We start from the raw sequence: 18,515 nt of genomic DNA, 5'->3' as shown, positions 1-18,515 counted from the left end.
TCGTTAATCGTGTACGCCAATTATTTCTGTTCTTCGCTACTTAAAGATGCCTTCAGTGAAATATACAAGCACTAAACTAGCCGTTGTAATTCTCTAACCGCCCGTTGTGAGGTAATTACGTTTTCATATGAAATTATTTGAGTATTCGTTCTTTTTGTGCAGCTCTCATCGGTTAAAACGATCGTCTCTGAATCCCAACTCAGAACACATTAAGTCGAGTAACTCCCCTCATCTGTCATCATTAATGCCACGGTCTCCTAATAAGTTTGCTACAATAAATGAAAAGAAAAAATAAAAATCAAAGAGTTGCGCCCAGTTTAATGGTTGTAATTGTGGCCAAATGAAATATGGCATCGAACGATACGGACTCCTCCGTCGTGGGTGTTGCCCGCCTCTATATCGACGCTTACACGCTATAAATATTTTAAATGATTATCTCCGTGCTCCGGCTCGTCATTTACATAAGCGACGATCGAATGCCGCGCTTAAAATATTCGCACCGCGCCAAACGAATGTCTATTGCAAACTGCATCCAGTGATTTAAATTGTTAGTGCGCTTCGAAATCTTCGAACCGATGCGTATTATGCGCGTCCCGTTCAACATCAGATTCTTATTTGTGTCCAAAAAGCGTTCGGAAGACTTAAAGCTAGCCCGGTTGATGTATGGCGGCGACACGTGAATGCCGACCTTTATATTCAAATCGACGTTATTCAAATCGGCTCGTTGTCTATTCCACGGTTGACAGTTCGCTTACGTTTCACAAATCGTAAAAAAGGTAAACCGCGAAACGTCATATCACGCGAAATTCGATTTTAGAATGTGAGTTTTTGGCGGGCTCACGATACGCATCTATCTGGGCGGCGTCCATGTTTTGTTTTGTTTACGTTCGATTGTGTCCGCTTCGGACGCGGCCCGAGATCGGTAGATATTTGACGTGAGTCGCTGATAAAGTTAGCGTTTTGCGGCGGCCGGCGCGTTAACGAGATAGTGAGTAATGAGCGACGCCATTGTGAATTGAACAATGGCTGTTTCGGGTGGCTATTGTTTCTATTATTGAAAATGATAACATTCGATAATGATGTGCCGTGTAATTTTAGTAGCGGAACCTGTTACGCCCAGCCTTGTCGTTCGCGACTCTTCTAGATCTGATTCTATCAACGGTTTGGTCCGCTTCGAGCGCATCTGTATGCTTAATTAGGTATTTGTGTGGCCATTTGCAAAATTTCCCTTTTAGTTTGTTGATGGCAATCCGCTTCGGCGTGTCGGGTAGCCGCCGATCTGCATACAATGAGATGCGCTCCAGTTTCTGTTCCGTAATTTACTGCTGAGGGTTAGATGTCGCCGTCTGATACCGCGAATCTCATTTAAAGATGTTGTCTCCTGAATATAATGTCAGAGTGATTTACGTGGTTTTCTCTTAAATACGGACCCGCTAGATCGACTTTTTGCCTTCGGGGGAAGACGAAGTGACGGTCGCCCTGATGGTGAGTGGTTATTGTCGCTCAGTCAAGCCACTGGCTACCGTTGGGGACCAGTGTCGATCATGGGCCTCTAATTCTGTACTCAAAACAATATCAATAAAAGTCCTAAACCGAATAGATATAGCCATAGCGCTGACCATAGGTAGGTATGTTACTAGTATTAATATAATTATAAACTCGGTTATTTAATAACGGGTTCTGATCATGATAATTAGTATTAATAGCTTTAGCATATTTCGGCACTGTCGCAAGCGCCCAGTTTACGGGTAGACCCTGGTCTGGGAATGCTAGTCACATTTCCTCCTTGCTAAGCGTCGGCTTTACATACCCGACCGACGAGGACTCTTTATGAAATTCCTTTAAAGAGGTCCATGTGTGGACATAGCTCTCGGGTAGCCCCGTGAACTTTCCTATGACAGATTCAGGTGGTTTGTTATAAAAAGGGTCTCTGAAATGCACTGCAGGCGAGCGCTGGTTGCTGCGGAGGAAAAATAGAGGAACTGACGGGATCGTCTCCAAAAAAAAAAAACCATAGAGCACTTATTTTTTTACTGTAATTGAGTTTTTAATAAAGATGAATCGGACCGTGCAAAATAGTTTGAAATAAAATAAAAATACACAAAAGGGCTTTTATTATCCTACACAATACACGTTTCACCAGTTTTCCTTATTCCGTGCAGTAAGAGCACAATTGTGGTGAAATAATACTAATGTGTCTGAGTGGAGAGGCAATAGGAACTTGTCTTTGTAGAGATCCGGCTTCGGAAAAAAGGTAGGTATAAAGGTATTTGCTGCGGTAGGGCTTGTTAGCAACGTCGTCAGGCTTGAGCCCCGTGAGCTCACCTACTAGTTCGATGAGTCTCGAATAACCAGACGAGGTTACTAGAAAAGGTAGGAAAAAAAATTAAAAGTGTGCTTACTGACATATCCGGCTTTAAGACCGGCATGATATCCGGTATCCAGCCAAATAATTTTTCAGTGTTTCGTATCTCTATTTTTAATCATAAATTTAAGTTGTCTCTATAAAAAAAAAAAGGAATCTAACAGAGACAGTAAGTAGTGCAAGGTTATTACATTTTTATTAAATTTAAGGCATGTAGGTTTTAAAAATAAACAAAATTAAAAAATCTAAATATACTTGAACTGCGTAACATGTTGCGGCAAATACATTGCACGGGTCTACGTTAATTAGTCTTGAAGTTCGATTTTGGCCACCAATAACTGCTTTAGGAACGCCCCGTGTTGACATGTTAATGTACAAAAAAGGATGCTGCCAATATGGCGGGCTAGTCCTTAATCACGTGAGCTCAATATTTAGTATCAGCTTTGTTGCTCTAGCGGTGTGATTGTCGAGTTCTATTTAGTTCAAAAAGAAAAAAAAAATCAGTTAGTGTTTTCGTGGTCGGACTATTAAGTGTTCGTCAGAAGATCTAATAGAATCGTAAGCGTATGTTAGACGTATCGAGCCTTAGGCTACCAGCGAATACGCAAAAAAAAAGAATTAAAATATGATTTAACATCATATTTGTCCGGTAATTTAATGTTACCTTAATTTAGCCTCATCTATACTAATATATAAATCTAGAGTGTTTTTTACGGATGTTCCGTTATAACTACTGAACCATGCATCCGATTGACTTGAAACTTGGTATCCATGTAGAAAATACATGTACTTAATGGATAGACTAATATTTATATTAGTGTTGGACTCCCTAATAATAATGACAATAAATAATAATGTTAATTTTAAATGCCCAGCGAAGCGGGCGAGTACGGCTAGTAACAGATAAGTTTAATATCGATTTAATTCTTTACTAAACGGCTAAGCGCTAGTCAACAGTAAGCTTAGTATCGTTCCCATTTCATCCAGTTTTAAAGCACTTGGGCAGTAAAGAAGTATTAATAAATACAAAAAAAAAAACATTGTACAGAGAAGGAAGCTATTTGATATAAATCCAATTCGTGATAATGTCACTACGATTTTATTAGATTACTAGCCGTACTCGGCCGCTACGCTGGGCATTTAAAATTAACATTATTATTTATTGTCATTATTATTAGGGAGTGCAACACTCATATAAATATTAGCGTATCCATTAAGTCAATGTATTTTCTACATGGATACCAAGATTCAAGTCAATCGGATGCATGGTTCAGTAGTTATAACGGAACATCGTAAAAACCACTGTAGATTTATATATTATAATTTTTTATTTTATTATGTAGTATTTATATATATATATATATTAGTATAGATTAATGTGGGTGAAATAATTAATTACTTTAATGTAATCGTTTGATTTTGTTCTTATTTGGATATTATTTTTAATTGACAGAAAATTTAAAATATTCTAGCGTCTCAGACAGTTAATAGATAGTGAATTTATCTGAGTGCGTCAAATATTAGAAATTTCTTTTTATCCCGTTTAATTCAGTGTGCTTAGTGCGTGTTTTTCAACTCAAAATTGTATGGAGTTGGAACAGTGTCCCTACGTTTGCCGCTAGAAGCACTGTACCAACTCTATAAAACTTGAGTTAGCTTACGTGATCGAGAAGTTAACAAACTTGCACTAAGAACTCAGTACTGGAAAAGTGACCGAAATAACCACACATTGGTCTCTGGGTTATGTTACTCAACGGGCACAATAATGAGATGCCGGCATTTGTGATGACTAAGTATATCGTTTGCCTTTGCAATTGCCAAGTCCAGGAGAACCAGTCAAGCGTGTTCCAAGCCTAAATTAGCTCAAAGAAGCAAATTGGTGAGGTGGTTGTTTAATCCGGTACACTTCTATTAGGGCCTAACTAGATCAAATGTCATTATTTTCATATTTGCTAATTAGTATCCGAAATAGTAATAAATGCGCCACCCACCTTGAAATATAAGTTTTAAGGTCTCAAGTATAGTTACAACGGCTGCCCCACCCTTCAAACCGAAATGCATTACTGCTTCACGGCAGAAATTATGTGTAAGCCGACCAATATTTTTATTGTCTTCACTGAATGTGTGTTCTAGGACAGCGAAATCATCTACATTAACATTAACTAGTGGTCCTGGGTAGTCGAAATTCGTAGTGTGTGTAATGTTTTTGTTTATTGATTTAATGTATATTAATAATGCATAATTTTAAAAAAATATTAGCATTCTGCACTCCTTCTCTATATTCTCTACAAGTGTGGGAAATTTCATACTCCTCCGTCCGCGCAATTTTCGTAAAAAGGTATACAAAGTTTTTGCTTCACGTATTAATATATAGATAATTACCGGGTTAATCCCCGGTCTATCGACTGTTAACGTAGGACAATGCTAAAATGATAAAAACGCAACGTTATTTTTTTTTCGCAGTTAATTAGAGAGGTATACGACGGTTGCAGCGTAAATCGCAGGTGCAGCGCACTGCAAGCTGTCGTTTTTATCAACGCTACTTTTTCTTTATACGAAATATGGCTTTTGAAAAAGCTTCATGTCTAAAATACGTTATATTGCCTTAGATTTCGTTGTTTGGTTAAATTATCTATATATTAATACGTGAAGCAAAAACTTTGTATCCCTTTTTACGAAAATTGAGCGGACGGAGGAGTATGAAATTTTCCACACTTATAGAGAATATAGAGAAGAAGAGAACAATGCTAATATTTTTTTTTTAAATAATGCATAAAAAATACATTAAATCAATAAAGAAAACATTACACACACTACATACCATGTATTTGACGCACGCACGCATGCATACTATTTATTGTCAAACTTTTGTTCTTGACGTCTGTGGTCAAATTGAGAATAGATTAAATATTGTTTGTCTTTATTAATATTTTTTTATAGTTTAGCCTTGGTGAAATTTGTGATTATAGAAGTATAAAATACAATCACAATAGTGTACAAACTTACAATTCCAATTAATTATAGTCGAATTTTGACTACTGCGGGACCACTAGTTATTATTATTTTTTCTAATTGTCTCACAACTTACAGGAAAAATCTATCGCAGATCATTTCCCAATTAAATATAAATTAATCTTAGGCAATCAATCAAATGTAATCAAATCTTAGTTATATAATTATTTTTTTTGTTGATAATGCACTGTCGATTGCACCTATAATTGAGGTGACATCTGCCATGTACTTTTGTCAGTTTGTCAATGTTTTATTTTGATGATCACTTTGTTGGTGCAATAAATAAATAATAAAAAAAATTATAATACATCATAGATTGATGTAGTCTAATGTATGAATGACGATATGAGAGAGAGAGGAGTGAGTGTTGAGATGACGGCTGATAGAAGAGAACGGAAGAGAAAAATTAGCTGTGCCGACCCCACCTAGTGGGATAAGGTGGAGAAAAAGAAGGATTAATGTAATCTTACTATAATGTACTACTAGTATGTGCACTGATATTTTATATGCAGCAGATTAAATTCTGGTCTTGAAGAATATTGAGTTGATAATTATCGTCTATTACAGCCGTATTTAGGAGAAGCTCCTATAGTCCCTCGAGGCTATTAGCAAATAGGTAGAATTTAAAAAAAAATTACTTAATATACTTTAGTGTCGGTTTTAGAATTTTTTCGTTTTGAAACACGTAAATAGATATTGCTAGGTCAATAATGATGTTTTTTTAATGTATTTTTATGGAATATAATATGGAAGCACAGAAAAGTATAATAGTTTCAATGAAATTACTGGTGGTAGGACCTCTTGTGAGTCTGCACGGTTAGGTACCACCACCCTGCCTATTTCTGCCGTGAAACAGTAATGCGTTTCGGTTTGAAGGGTGGAGCAGCCGTTGTAACTATACTGAGACCTTAGAACTTATATCTCAAGGTGGGTGGCGCATTTACGTCATAGATGTATATGGGCTCCGGTAACCACTTAACACCATGTGGGCTGTGAGCTCGTCAACCCATCATCAAAACAATAATAAAAAGAAATCCTAAGAAATTATAATTATTTTTATTATACGCGAAATTTTAATTGTAACATTATTTAATTCTTTTTTTCCTTGTAGGCAGACGAAGCATACGACCCACTTTCCAGCGATACCAGAGTCACACCCAAGCCGCTGCCTATTGCTGAGGATTGCCGGTGGTTTGAAGAAGGACATAATATCATAGCGCTTGTGAAACACCGAGGAGCCAAGTTCATTTCAGAGCCGTGGCAGAGTAGGTACATGGCAAAAAAACTTGGGAAAGATCCCATTGATAAACGCAGCGGTTCCAGATAGAATGGACGATCTCTGGTCCGATGGCGGCCGGTGTGATAATAAAAAGGAGATGGAAGTATAAATTTGGTTTTATTTTTTATTTATTGCTTAGATGGGTGGACGATCTTACAGCCCACCTGGTGCTCAGTGGTTACTGGAGCCCATAGACATTTACAACGTAAATGCCCCACCCACCTTGAGATATAAGTTCTAAGGTCTCAGTATGGTTACAACGGCTGCCCCACCCTTCAAACCGAAACGCATTACTGCTTCACGGCAGAAATAGGCAGGGCGGTGGTACCTACCCGTGCGGACTCACAAGAGGTCCTACCACCAGTAATTTTGAATAATTCTTCAGAGCATTCCTCTATTTATTTGCTTTTGTTAGGACATCTTACAATTTAGTTGCAATTTAATTACTTGGACATCATTGTGCGGTTTCTTACTTCATTAGTCCAAGGGGATCGTTTATATAGGAATTATTGGATGTACCGCGATGCATTAGCGTGGTATTAGACGGTCGCGTGCACTCCACTGCTGGCTATCTGTATAGTTCAGGAGTCGGGAACGTTTCTATTCATATCAACGCCAGCATGTTCGCAGTCTGATCGGTTGTCAAATATTGTAACGTCATTTCTAAAGCTGACTTCGTTCGCGTTGTCTCAATGTCAAATTAACCCAACAGCTAACGCGATAAAAACTAAATCCGCTTGTTTATGTTAGTATTTAACGTACATATAATGATAACGGACATATATAACAAATAACGTAAATATAACGGTATACATTTTTTTTATGGTTAGACAGAACCTATTTATGCGATTCTCATATTAGTTTTCAATTTCAACTTGTCTTTTATTCGTTTAAAAATAATCACAGACTGGGAAATGTAATATTTTAGTCATATGTTTTCAACACCAAGACTTTTATGCAAGTTTAAATATTAAGCAGCTTTGACATTTTTGATAGACAGTGCTATTGCTATATATTACGTTATCATGCGACTCTTTTTATTGTTTGTAATACTTATTATGTAGGTGTTTAGTTGGAAATTCGCATTTGCAAGTGTCACGGTATAGTTCTATGATTCTGATGAGTAAATCAGGCGACTTACTTATTAAGTAGTCGAGTCTTCAATTCAATACGACGTCATGAACGAAACCCTGCACTAATAACACCGAGTAAAATCATCACTAACGATTTTACTGCAGTCGGGTAAAAGAAACATGTTGTTGATAAGAACATTGCGAGCTCCCGAGTTAATGCAAATTGCGGGTATCGGCCGCGCCCTCGCTCCGCCCTGGCTTCGCCTCAACCTACAATTAACTGCATGTATACCTTCCGTGGACTTTCACACCTAATCGTGGAAAGTTCTAGATCCAAACTAGCGCTGGCGATAGCGATGCGCGGTCATTTGAATATTAATTCTAGAATTTTCTACAATTCGTTTTCGTTGAAGCTTGGTGCTTAGTGGTGTTTTTTTACATTACTGCTTCACGGCAGAAATAGGCGGGGTGGTGGTACCTACCCGCGCTGACTCACAAGAGGTCCTACCACCAGTAATTACGCAAATTAAAATTTGCGGGTTTGATTTTTATTACATGATGCTATTTCTTCACCGTGGAAGTCAATCGAGAACATTTGTTGAGTACGTATTTCATTAGAAGAATTGGTACCCGCCTGGGATTCGAACACGTTTTAGATATGTTACGAGTTACTATAGTTCGGATGAATAATTCTAGGGCATTCCAACAAAGACGTTATTTTTTAACCGCCTTCAAATTAATAGTCGTAAATTCAGTGGAGACTTCGGCTCAAAATGGCAACGCCAATGCCATTCAAGGCGGCACAGTGAAAAGTGACTAAATAAAAACCAAGCTAGAGTACCTCTTCCTTTTTTTAAGTCGGTCTAATATCGCATTCAATGTTAATGGATCATTGTTGTCTGTTTTTAATTTATTTGGTTGCGACCGCTAGACTTATATAGGCTAAGGTTTTATAGATACTTACATGTAACTTGTTCACCGTCATTGCACAGAACACAGAGTAGTTTTTTTGTTAGACAGATAATTTTTTAAGTATTCATTTTATGTATTTCATTTTATGTATTCATTTAACGTCCGTCTGGTGTAGTGGTAAGTGACATGGTCACTACACTAGGGGGTCGCCGGTTCGAATCCCGCCAAGGGAAGATATTTGTATGATAAATATAAATGTCTTTTCCAGGGTTATGGATGTATATTAAATATATGTATGTGTATAATAAAAATCTTATATTTGTTTCCGATATCTGGTACCTGTAACACAAGTTCTTTACGAACTTATCACGGGACCAGTTAACGTGGCGTGATTGTTAGTAAAATATTTATATATTTATTTATTATTTTATTTAATTATGGGTCTGTGTTGATTTTATTTATGTTCTATTGAGGCACGGCTTTTTTGAACGAAATTGAAATGCTTTTAATTTGTATTTTTATGTTTCTCTCGGTTCTGAAGTTTGTGAGGTTTATAAGGACAAAGGGAAGATCTTCCACCGAGCAGGTCATATTGCTTAGTAAGCAATCCACAACGGTCCGAATGTTGTTGTTCGGAACTTGTATATATGCAAGCTTATCTTGAAAATGTCAAATATCTTGTGTTGTATGATAGCTACCGCCACAGAAACTTTTGTGGTTTGAGGGGTAAGACTGACGTAGAAGATAAGACGAGCAGTGTACTCGTATCAAGCAATGCCAGTTAAAATCCTGTAGACAGGTACCAAGGTACCAATAAAAGATACAGGTATCAATTTTCGTACATAATACGTAGTCAATACGTACTCAGGGACGATTTCCGCGATGAAGCATTTTTTCTATTGCTAAGATGGATTTGCTGCAGAAAGAGACAGGGCTGGTGGTACCAGGGTGGTATCACGAGCCCTATCACCAGTGACAACGTCGCATAATAAAAACACATGGGTTTGATTTTATTTATTAAAAAACCTACACAAATATCTAAGAAATTTGTATAATTATCGATAGAGTGTTTTTTAGGCTGCACAAGATAATATAGCTAAAAGCGTTGTATAAATATACCCAATGGCCTTGCGATGTAGAAACAATTTGTCAATCAAAGTTTTTAGTTTGAATTTCGACGAACGAAGATTAATAGTGCTCCGTGTGCACAATCAAATCGAGAACTCTATTAAAAATTATTAAATACTACTTACTTTTATCTATTAAATACTTACATATATATCTAAGAAATTTGTATAATTATCGATAGGGTGTTTTGTAGGCTCGCACAAGATAATATAGCTAAAAAGCGCTGTATAAATATACCCAGTGGCCTTGCGATGAAGAAACAATTTGTCAATCAAAGTTTTTAGTTTGAATTTAGACGAAGGAAGATTAATAGTGCTCCGTGTGCACAATCGAATCGAGAACTCTATTAAAAACTGACAGAACGTCATTCGGAGCCAGTTTGTCAAAGTCATTAGGCGGCCTTGTCACAATACATCGACTTTTCGGCTTCCGAGTTGATAGTTCGAGTTTACGAAGAAAATATTAGTGAAGCGATTCCAGTGCTATAGTTTTGACACGTTAAATCAAAATGAAGACTTTTGACTTGTACATTTTTATTACTACACTAGTGTTCTGAACATTTTGTAGTTGTTACTCGTAGATATTATCATCAAAATCCGTAATACTATAATCCAAAAAAAATTCTAAGTATACTAAACAGATTCTATTTAGAATTTAAACAAAACATTAAGTTGAATTTAGGAAATGAAAACATATCAATTCAAAGGTTAATAACCTGTCAGTTCGTATATGATTTACAGAATAATAAAAAATACACTGTTAATCAAAGTGTTGATCTGTCACAAAAAATATATATTATCAAAATACAATTTCTCATTCAATTGCAAGTATTTGAATCAAATCAAATAAGATGATTAATGATACAAATAAATGTACATTCTAAACAACTGCTGAAACAGCTCTATCATTACTACATTAAGTTAAAATTGTCCCATCACTATAGAGATGACTAATTGACAGTCCGGTGACCGCGTTTGACAGTTTGACTGATGCTGTCACGATGTAAAAATGCTAGTTCGACATTTGAATAAGCGCGCGGAATGGCGTTGTTGACAGGATTCTTATTAACGGGATCATAAAGCTTTTTTTATTGGAATTCGAAAAGGCACACGCTTTTTCTTGTATAATGTGAAGCTGTAGTTTTGTTCTTTTGCCAAAGTGGTAAATTAAACTATAGATGCAATATTTATTGTTCAACTAACTTTTGCCCGCGACTTCGTCCGCTTGGAATAGTTCACAAATAATGCTTTATTTTAGAACAATTTGGTTAGCATATAAGACGTTATAGTGAGCCAACCTTAACATATAGACATATGCTGTAACGCACTTTTTTTAGATCTTTTAATAGGGAACAATTCTGTCATACATTATTTTAGCGAAACTATAACCGATTCTGCAGCGCACGCAGCGGAAGCTCTCAAAAGGTAAAAATAACCCCGATTTTGAAACATTTATTATTGGTACTCCGCTTGTATTGGTCTTAGCGTGATGTTATATAGCCCATAGCCTTCCTCGATAAATGGGCTATCTAACACTCAAATCGGACCACTAGTTCCTGAGATTAGCGCGTTCAAACAAACTCTTCAGCTTTATAAATTATTATAGATAGATTAGAATATTATTTTTGATGAGTCACATCTTTTTCGTTAACACTTTTGCTGTATAAATACATGATGGATTGCGTATAAAGCACTATGTATCCAGTCGTTAAGGATAGAAGTTTACATCGCAGGTGAGGTGTAAGACCAACGTCTGACTGTGCAATCGAGCTTCTGAGATGAAACAGACCGTAAAGTTCAACTTTAAATACGCTCGCTGCCTTCCATACGTATCTTGAATTCGCTAGGCCATTTTGCTGGATGTCAGTACCCCGCTTTTTTTTTATTTATTTTTTATTGCTTAGGTGGGTGGACGAGCTCACAGCCCACCTGGTGTTAAGTGGTTACTGGAGCCCATAGATATCTACAAAGTAAATGCGCCACCAACTTCAAGATTTAAGTTCTAAGGTCTCAAGTATAGTTACAACGGCTGCCCCCACTCTTCAAACCGAAACGCATTACTGCTTGACGGCTGAAATAGGCAGGGTGATGGTATTTACCTGAGCGGACTCACAAGAGGTCCTACCACCAGTAATTACGCATGCACCGGACGTCTTATCCTTTAAGCCACGACGATTTCAGTGTCAGTGCCCCGCGCCTCTGCTGAATACTACCGTGGAAGAAAAGGGATGACAGATAGATCTGAATCTGCATTAAGTCGAATAGTATTTTATTTACAAATTATAATGTACCTATATTAATGCTGATAACTCTATACTAAGTTACGTGGTTAGTTCATGTCTTGTTCAATGGCTATGCCAACGAAAGATGATTGATTATAATAATTGATTTGGCAAATTTGTTTATCCGTACAAATGAAATATAAAATATTATTAAAAAATAATAATTAATTAAGACATTTCAGGATCGACGGAGCGGAATGCTGGAGGATTCTTGTTAAACAAACATCCTTTACGCAGTCCCGGCGTAACAGCGTCTGTGTTGCCAGCGCATAGAGCTCAATATTTCTAATCTATGGTAGTTTTTATGATATTCGTTATACGTACAATTCGATCGGTCTCCCCGATAGACATAAGACGTTTTATCTGATCGGATGCCCGGCATGGAATGTCAACCTAACCTTGTTTGTTTGTCCGGCTAGCGGGTAAATTGGGACGAGGTGTTTTTTATAACTTTGAATGGTGGTTTAACTTAAACAAAAACTCGGTCAACGTGATCAGACTGTTGGGCGCACGAAACTAATCAAAGAGATGCTATTATAATTTTCGATAATTTCACTTATGATGTTTCTATTCATCTGTTTGTATTTCGGAAATTTTAATGTAGTAGAAATAATCGTATGTTTTTTTTTATTGTCTATATGGGTGGACGAGCTCACAGCCCACCTGGTGTTAAGTGGTTACTGGAACCCATAGACATCTACAACGTAAATGCGCCACCCACCTTGAGATATAAGTTCTCAAGTCTCAAGTATAGTTACAGCGGCTGCCCCACCCTTCACACCGAAACGCATTACTGCTTCACGGCAGAAATAGTGCATACCTAACCCTTCCCTAGTTCTAGTAGTTCTGGAATTAGTACTGGTGGTAGGGACTGTTGTGGTCTAGTACCAATGGATACGACAGTTCCTATTACATTAATGCGTTTGAGGAACGCTTATTCGATTAGTGTCTTTACAATTTCCGGTGTTTTGAATATTATATAGCTTCTGTGGTCAGATGAACAGTCTGTCGAAGATGCAGCAATATGGTAGGTAATCACGTACATACATATATTTAATATTTTAACATAATTCACGCTAAGCCCACAAACACGGCACGGTTGCGGTGCGTTTGTATATTATTATAACGTATAATTTACGTTTACTTGTGTTATTGTTGTGCGAATCCTGTTCGGAGCTTAAGTCGTATTATTGTAATAACAAAACGCACCTACGCGTCTTTCTGTTTTGAGGTTATGTTTTCGCGATCAAAACAAATTGCTGTCAAAAGTCTAATAATTTATCGAGATTATGACGTTTGTGCTTAGAAAAAAAACTTAAAATTGTCCGCGAAATATCAAATAATGCCTTATTCTTTATAAAATCGATTTGCCTTGCCGACATGTTTTATTAAACGGTTATACTTTTTTTTTCTATCTATGCTGATAGCGTTGAGAGGCCATTTCAGCTTCTCCTAGACGTGTAAGTGAGCTCACGGGGCTCAAACCGGGGGTGTTGCTAGCACTAGCCCCAGCAAGAGCAATGCTTCGCAGAATCTACCACCGAATCAGAAACGCGACCCACTGAGAAGATCCGGCGAGAAGTTCTGTGGGTTGACGGTCATAGACGCATGAAGTATTAAACTTATAGTTTCAATAGTTAAATTGACATATATCAGCATTTCCGCCATTTAACATCTAGAACCATAAAACAATTTAAAATAAAAATGCAATCACTCGTATTAATCAATTGACATCCCCACGTCAAGCGATTGACAAAAGCGAATACCGCGACTTTAATTTACATGTTAAATGTATTGCTGGTTCTAATTGATTTTGAAGTCGGTCTCCCAAAGAAAAACAGCTTTGTATTTAAAACAAAGAGACCGTGTGCGTGTAGCGTTCGATGTTAGCGCGGTGCGTGTCATCGAACCCGAGCCTTGACCGAGGCAGTGAAAGTTGGACTCCGCGTAATTGACATGGCGCAGACGATGTGATTTTTAAAATTGGAACAACTCATTTACAAATTTATTTTATTACTCATTTCGCGCCAATTCATTTTTGATTGAATGTACAATAGCTACTTTGTTTCATTAGTATTTTTTTTAAATATCTAGTCTGTTAACATAAGTAAATTCTTTTTTTCAACTCAAAGGCTCAAACCGGAAGTTTTGCTAACACTGGCCCTAGCAAGATTCGCAGAATCTACCACCAGAAAGGAAACCCGACCCGCTGAGAAGATCCAACGAGAAACTCAGTGGGCTTAACATTATTATTTATTGTCATTATTATTAGGGAGCCTAACACTCATATAAATATTAGCCTATCCATTAAGTACATGTATTTTCTACATCGATACCAAGTTTCAAGTCGATCGGGTGCATGGTTCAGTAGTTATAACGGAACATCCGTAAAACCAGGTTGTGCCTATGGGTTAATTCACTCGAGCCCTTCGTCGCAAATGACGGGTTCAACGAGGACGGTGACCGGAGGTAAATTCTAGTTAGATACTGATTGTATGAAATTAAGTACTTAAGTCGTTTTCATGAACAACTTCAATGATGAAGGAATAAAATCGTATAATAAAAATATATTTTACTCGATGCGGTGATACGTTCCGGTTTCAAGGGTGGTGCGGCCGATATACAACAAAATTGAGACTCCGGCCTCATGTTTTTGAGCTCAGGTAACCCCTTAACGCCAGACGGGTAAAGCCTTCCATGAATGAAAAAAGTTTCAATTTCGGGCTTAAAAATATTTTAATGTTATTAATTAATCATAACATCGAAATCGAAACGTCTGTATGTGGTTTCGAAATGAAGACTTTTCTGCTGCACGAACCCAATTTGTACTGGTGGTAGGACCTCTTGTGAGTCCGCACGGGTAGGTACCACCGCCCTGCCTATTTCTGCCGTGAAGCAGTAATGCATTTCGGTTTGAAAGGGTGGGGCAGCCGTTGTAACTATACTGAGATTTTAGAACTTATATCTCAAGGTGGGCGGCGCATTTACGTTGTAGATGTCTATGGGCTCCAGTAACCACTTAACACCAGGTGGGCTGTGAGATCGTCCACCCATCTAAGCAATAAAAAAAAAAAGAAATATTTGTACGTTGCCAAAACAAAAACAGTAATTTTGAATGGTCGGTTTAATACTTTTCATTTTGGAAACATTTACCTCAAAAGGAAATGCGTTTGCATTGCGTTTCTGACTCAAAGTTTCTTGAATGCGAGTGGAATCGCGGGTAGCCCCTAGTTCATTAAATGATACGCCTCTCTGAATCACCAGGTCAAGAGTGTGGTACATTATCATTTATTTTTAATGCATTACTAATTCAACGCTGTTTGCAAACCACAGATCACACCACACACATTGCACTGGACCGGCTAATGTTAAATTAAAAACAAAACGTATGATTGAGCTATTTTTATTCACCTAAAATTAAAAAATATTCAACAAACTACACATTAGTCAACAACGATCATAACAAACAGCAGCATTTAACAAACAAACAAAAAAAAAACAATAGAAAACAAATAAATATCACAACGATAGTCATTACTGATGGAAACATATCTCCAACAGATCTACATAGTCTTAAAGTTGTACTCAAAATAGTTTGGCTCCCTCGCACGCTAACTAAATTCATACGTGCGACAGAGACAAAACTAATTCGTTGAGTTTGTATAATATTAATACTATTTTGTATTTACAAATGGCAGTCCTGGCCACTAACACTAATACGAAAAAGTCACGATTTTGAATTCCGGTGTTACGTAAGTAATTTCGAATTTCAAATTTATTACTTTTTTTAGAGCTCACACCAAATTAATAGCCACAAGTTGTAATACGTAGATACGCGTACCAGATATTTACTTCAGACGTTCAAAATTTATTTGGTGTGAATCGAATCCGCTCATTTAGTGTTTACCTCCCTTATGGTGGTAGATGTGTTTGTACACGGGTACATGGACGGGATAGGGCTTAGGGATGGGCACCTCTACTTTTTTTTCGACCTCAACGGGATAAGGCTTTTCGACTTCATAGGGCACTGGTTTTTCGACCGTGTACGGTACTGGTTTTTCAACAACTTGGTGGACAACCTGAAACAAAAAGTAGCATTATTAATATTGTTAGAAATTTTATGTTGGCGCTTTGGTTTTTTTTGTGTGGATTGAGAATTCATGCTTCGCCCAAATTATCCAGCCTCAAAGAGATCAAATACATAGATGCCAATGTTATAATATTAGGTGATGTTATTATTCCTATTATTGTAGTAAGCGTAAAATTATTTCTCTACTACCCAGTTAATTCCAGATTTTGATGTAAAGTTAAAAACGAGCTGGAAACAAGACGTTCTCATTCGAGATCACGCTAGACTGACTGTCACTTTTACTTTCGATGCGGCCTGTTGCGTTACGTAATAATTGGTGCAGTACAACATAAATACTCCTTATGTCATCCAGCAACAAGAGAATGAAAAAAAAAACGCATTGACTTTATTACGCTATTACAGAATTCGTTGAATGAGTAAAAGTGTGCCGTTCGCGTAGTTATTTTTTTTGTGTTCGTTTTTATGAATTGGCGCAGTCGTGAATCGTTTCGAAATTGTAATCACCATTTCTGATTTTATATGAGTTTTTTTTTTTTGGTAATTACATAAAAATCGGTAGATTTATGTAACAATGCGATCTTTTTGGCGTTTTTTTTTTCTGTTACGGATATCACCACATGGCAAAAATCTTCGTTCCGGTGCCCCAGTTATAAAAAGACGAACGAGCAGACAGTTTCACGACTCTTACGACGTTTGTAAATGTATTGAGAGCTTACCTTATAAACAGGTACATGGATAGGTTGCTCCACTGTGACGTGGACCGGGTAGGGTTGAGGTATGGGCACCTTCACGTACTGCGGGACCGACACAGCCACCGGATGGGGAATCGGAACTCCGATCTTCTTCACCACGGTCACATGGTACGGCTTCGTGTGTTCTGTGTGCGTGTGGCCTTCGGGCTCCCATTCTTCAGAAGGCCGAGCGCTGGCGAGCGCTACTAAGAGAAGGACGACTGTTGTTTTCTGTAACACAAAGCAATGCTTACATTAAAATTCTACAATCTACAATCACGACTCAAAGTAATGCTATTATGAATCTATAATCATAGATTTTAATAGAGCTACAAGACAAAGTCAACCGACATTGAATTGCATAAGATTAAATCTTCATTACAAACTCAATTGTCTCTCGCATGCTTCGAAAACGAAAGCAAAACGCGATCACGTTCAGAAGTAACAGTTAACTTGTTCATTACAGTAGAAAGGAAACTCGTCCTTTCACTGCGAGATGATATAGGAAATAACGTAACCAGTAATAATACACTACCTGTTATTTAATATACCAGATGATATGATACATAATTTCGCATCACTGTTTGAATGTATCTGGTATTGTAACATCGTGTCAGAACACGATTTGAATTTTGTTTTCTTTTTTAATGTAAGTTAATAAAATATACACACTTTCTCTTTTGTTTGACTAAATTATTACATTTACAAGGTAGAATAAAATAGAAGACTTTTTTGAGGATATTCTAACAGCGGTCTTGGAATTCCGTTCAGAAAATAACTATCAAGGCTTTTTTATATGCTTACTTTAGAAAGAACACCCATAAAATAATATAGAAGTTACAAAAATTAGAAAAAGTGTTGCCTGGTTAAAAATAATAATTGAAAACTGAGGTAAAAATGTATTCACTCTCGATTTTCTTAATATTATTTTTCGTGATTTTATGTTACAATAAAAGTTATTTGTTCACAATGATTTAAAAAATTCATAATTTTAAAGTGTCTTGTAAAAAATTAAGATCTCACATGGTATTTGGGGTATAGAGTTTTGATCTCGAAACATTAGGCCTTTTGCCTACAACTGAATTAACTTAACCCGATTACAAAACAGACTGTTACATTGTAAATAGCGAAAATTAACTTACAAAAGCGATCATGTTGCCTTACTGAGGTTCGTTCGACTTCTGTGTATAGACTGTGGCATTCTCTGATACCCCCGAGCGTTATATAGTTGGTGAAAGATGGCCAGGCCTTTCGATTCAGCCGTAGGAAGTACTTGGAGTAAAGCATAACAGTGAGACACAATTGCTTCGGACGGTATACATTGAGGGTTTGCAAACAGTATTAAATTGAGGGCTGACGTCTAGTGTTCAAAAAAAATCATTTATTCTCATAATTTTTCAAAACGTTTAAGTGGCTGGGTACGAAGATTTTGACTTAATTACATTATAACGTAAACTTTTACTTACGACAGCTTTTTTACTAACGAATTCTTAATAAACAGAATCTTATACGTTCTACTTAATACTAAGTGTTCTACTTAATACTATAAAAGGTATCTAAGGGCCAAAATTCAGATATGAAATTTAAAAAAAAGGCTACTCACTGACATTATTCAAAAACACTTCTTTTTTCCTACCCAAGCTG

The 18,515-nt window shown here is 37.0% G+C and overlaps 1 protein-coding gene and 2 long non-coding RNA genes across 3 annotated transcripts; 2 read left to right on the top strand and 1 right to left on the bottom strand.

Annotated features, from left to right (window-relative positions):
• The first annotated feature begins 270 nt into the window (after nt 1-270).
• LOC134201379 (uncharacterized) lies at nt 271-2,106 on the top strand. The gene is made up of 2 exons (XR_009976645.1): nt 271-988; nt 1,947-2,106. It is a non-coding gene; the product is annotated as an uncharacterized LOC134201379 (long non-coding RNA).
• Nucleotides 2,107-2,365: 259 nt separating this feature from the next.
• On the top strand, nt 2,366-6,766 carry LOC119630551 (uncharacterized). Its single transcript, XR_005246302.2, has 2 exons — nt 2,366-3,014; nt 6,489-6,766. It is a non-coding gene; the product is annotated as an uncharacterized LOC119630551 (long non-coding RNA).
• Nucleotides 6,767-15,437: 8,671 nt separating this feature from the next.
• On the bottom strand, nt 15,438-18,053 carry CPH33 (cuticular protein hypothetical 33). Its single transcript, NM_001173275.1, has 3 exons — nt 18,014-18,053; nt 16,857-17,102; nt 15,438-16,129 (listed from the first exon to the last, which is right to left on the bottom strand). Exons 1-3 carry the CDS (start codon nt 18,023-18,025, stop codon nt 15,947-15,949), a joined length of 441 nt encoding a protein of 146 aa, NP_001166746.1. The 5' UTR covers nt 18,026-18,053; the 3' UTR covers nt 15,438-15,946.
• Between the last annotated feature and the right edge of the window lie 462 nt (nt 18,054-18,515).

This window comes from Bombyx mori, chromosome 25, assembly GCF_030269925.1.
Source record: "Bombyx mori chromosome 25, ASM3026992v2".
In the NCBI taxonomy this organism is placed as follows: domain Eukaryota; kingdom Metazoa; phylum Arthropoda; class Insecta; order Lepidoptera; family Bombycidae; genus Bombyx; species Bombyx mori.
This window is presented reverse-complemented; position numbering and strand designations above follow the sequence as displayed.

Coding starts and splice junctions, on each gene's coding strand:
- CPH33 (NM_001173275.1), bottom strand. Junction 16,130..16,856: donor TCCATGTACCTGTTTATAAG/GTAAGCTCTCAA, acceptor TTTTTGTTTCAG/GTTGTCCACCAAGTTGTTGA.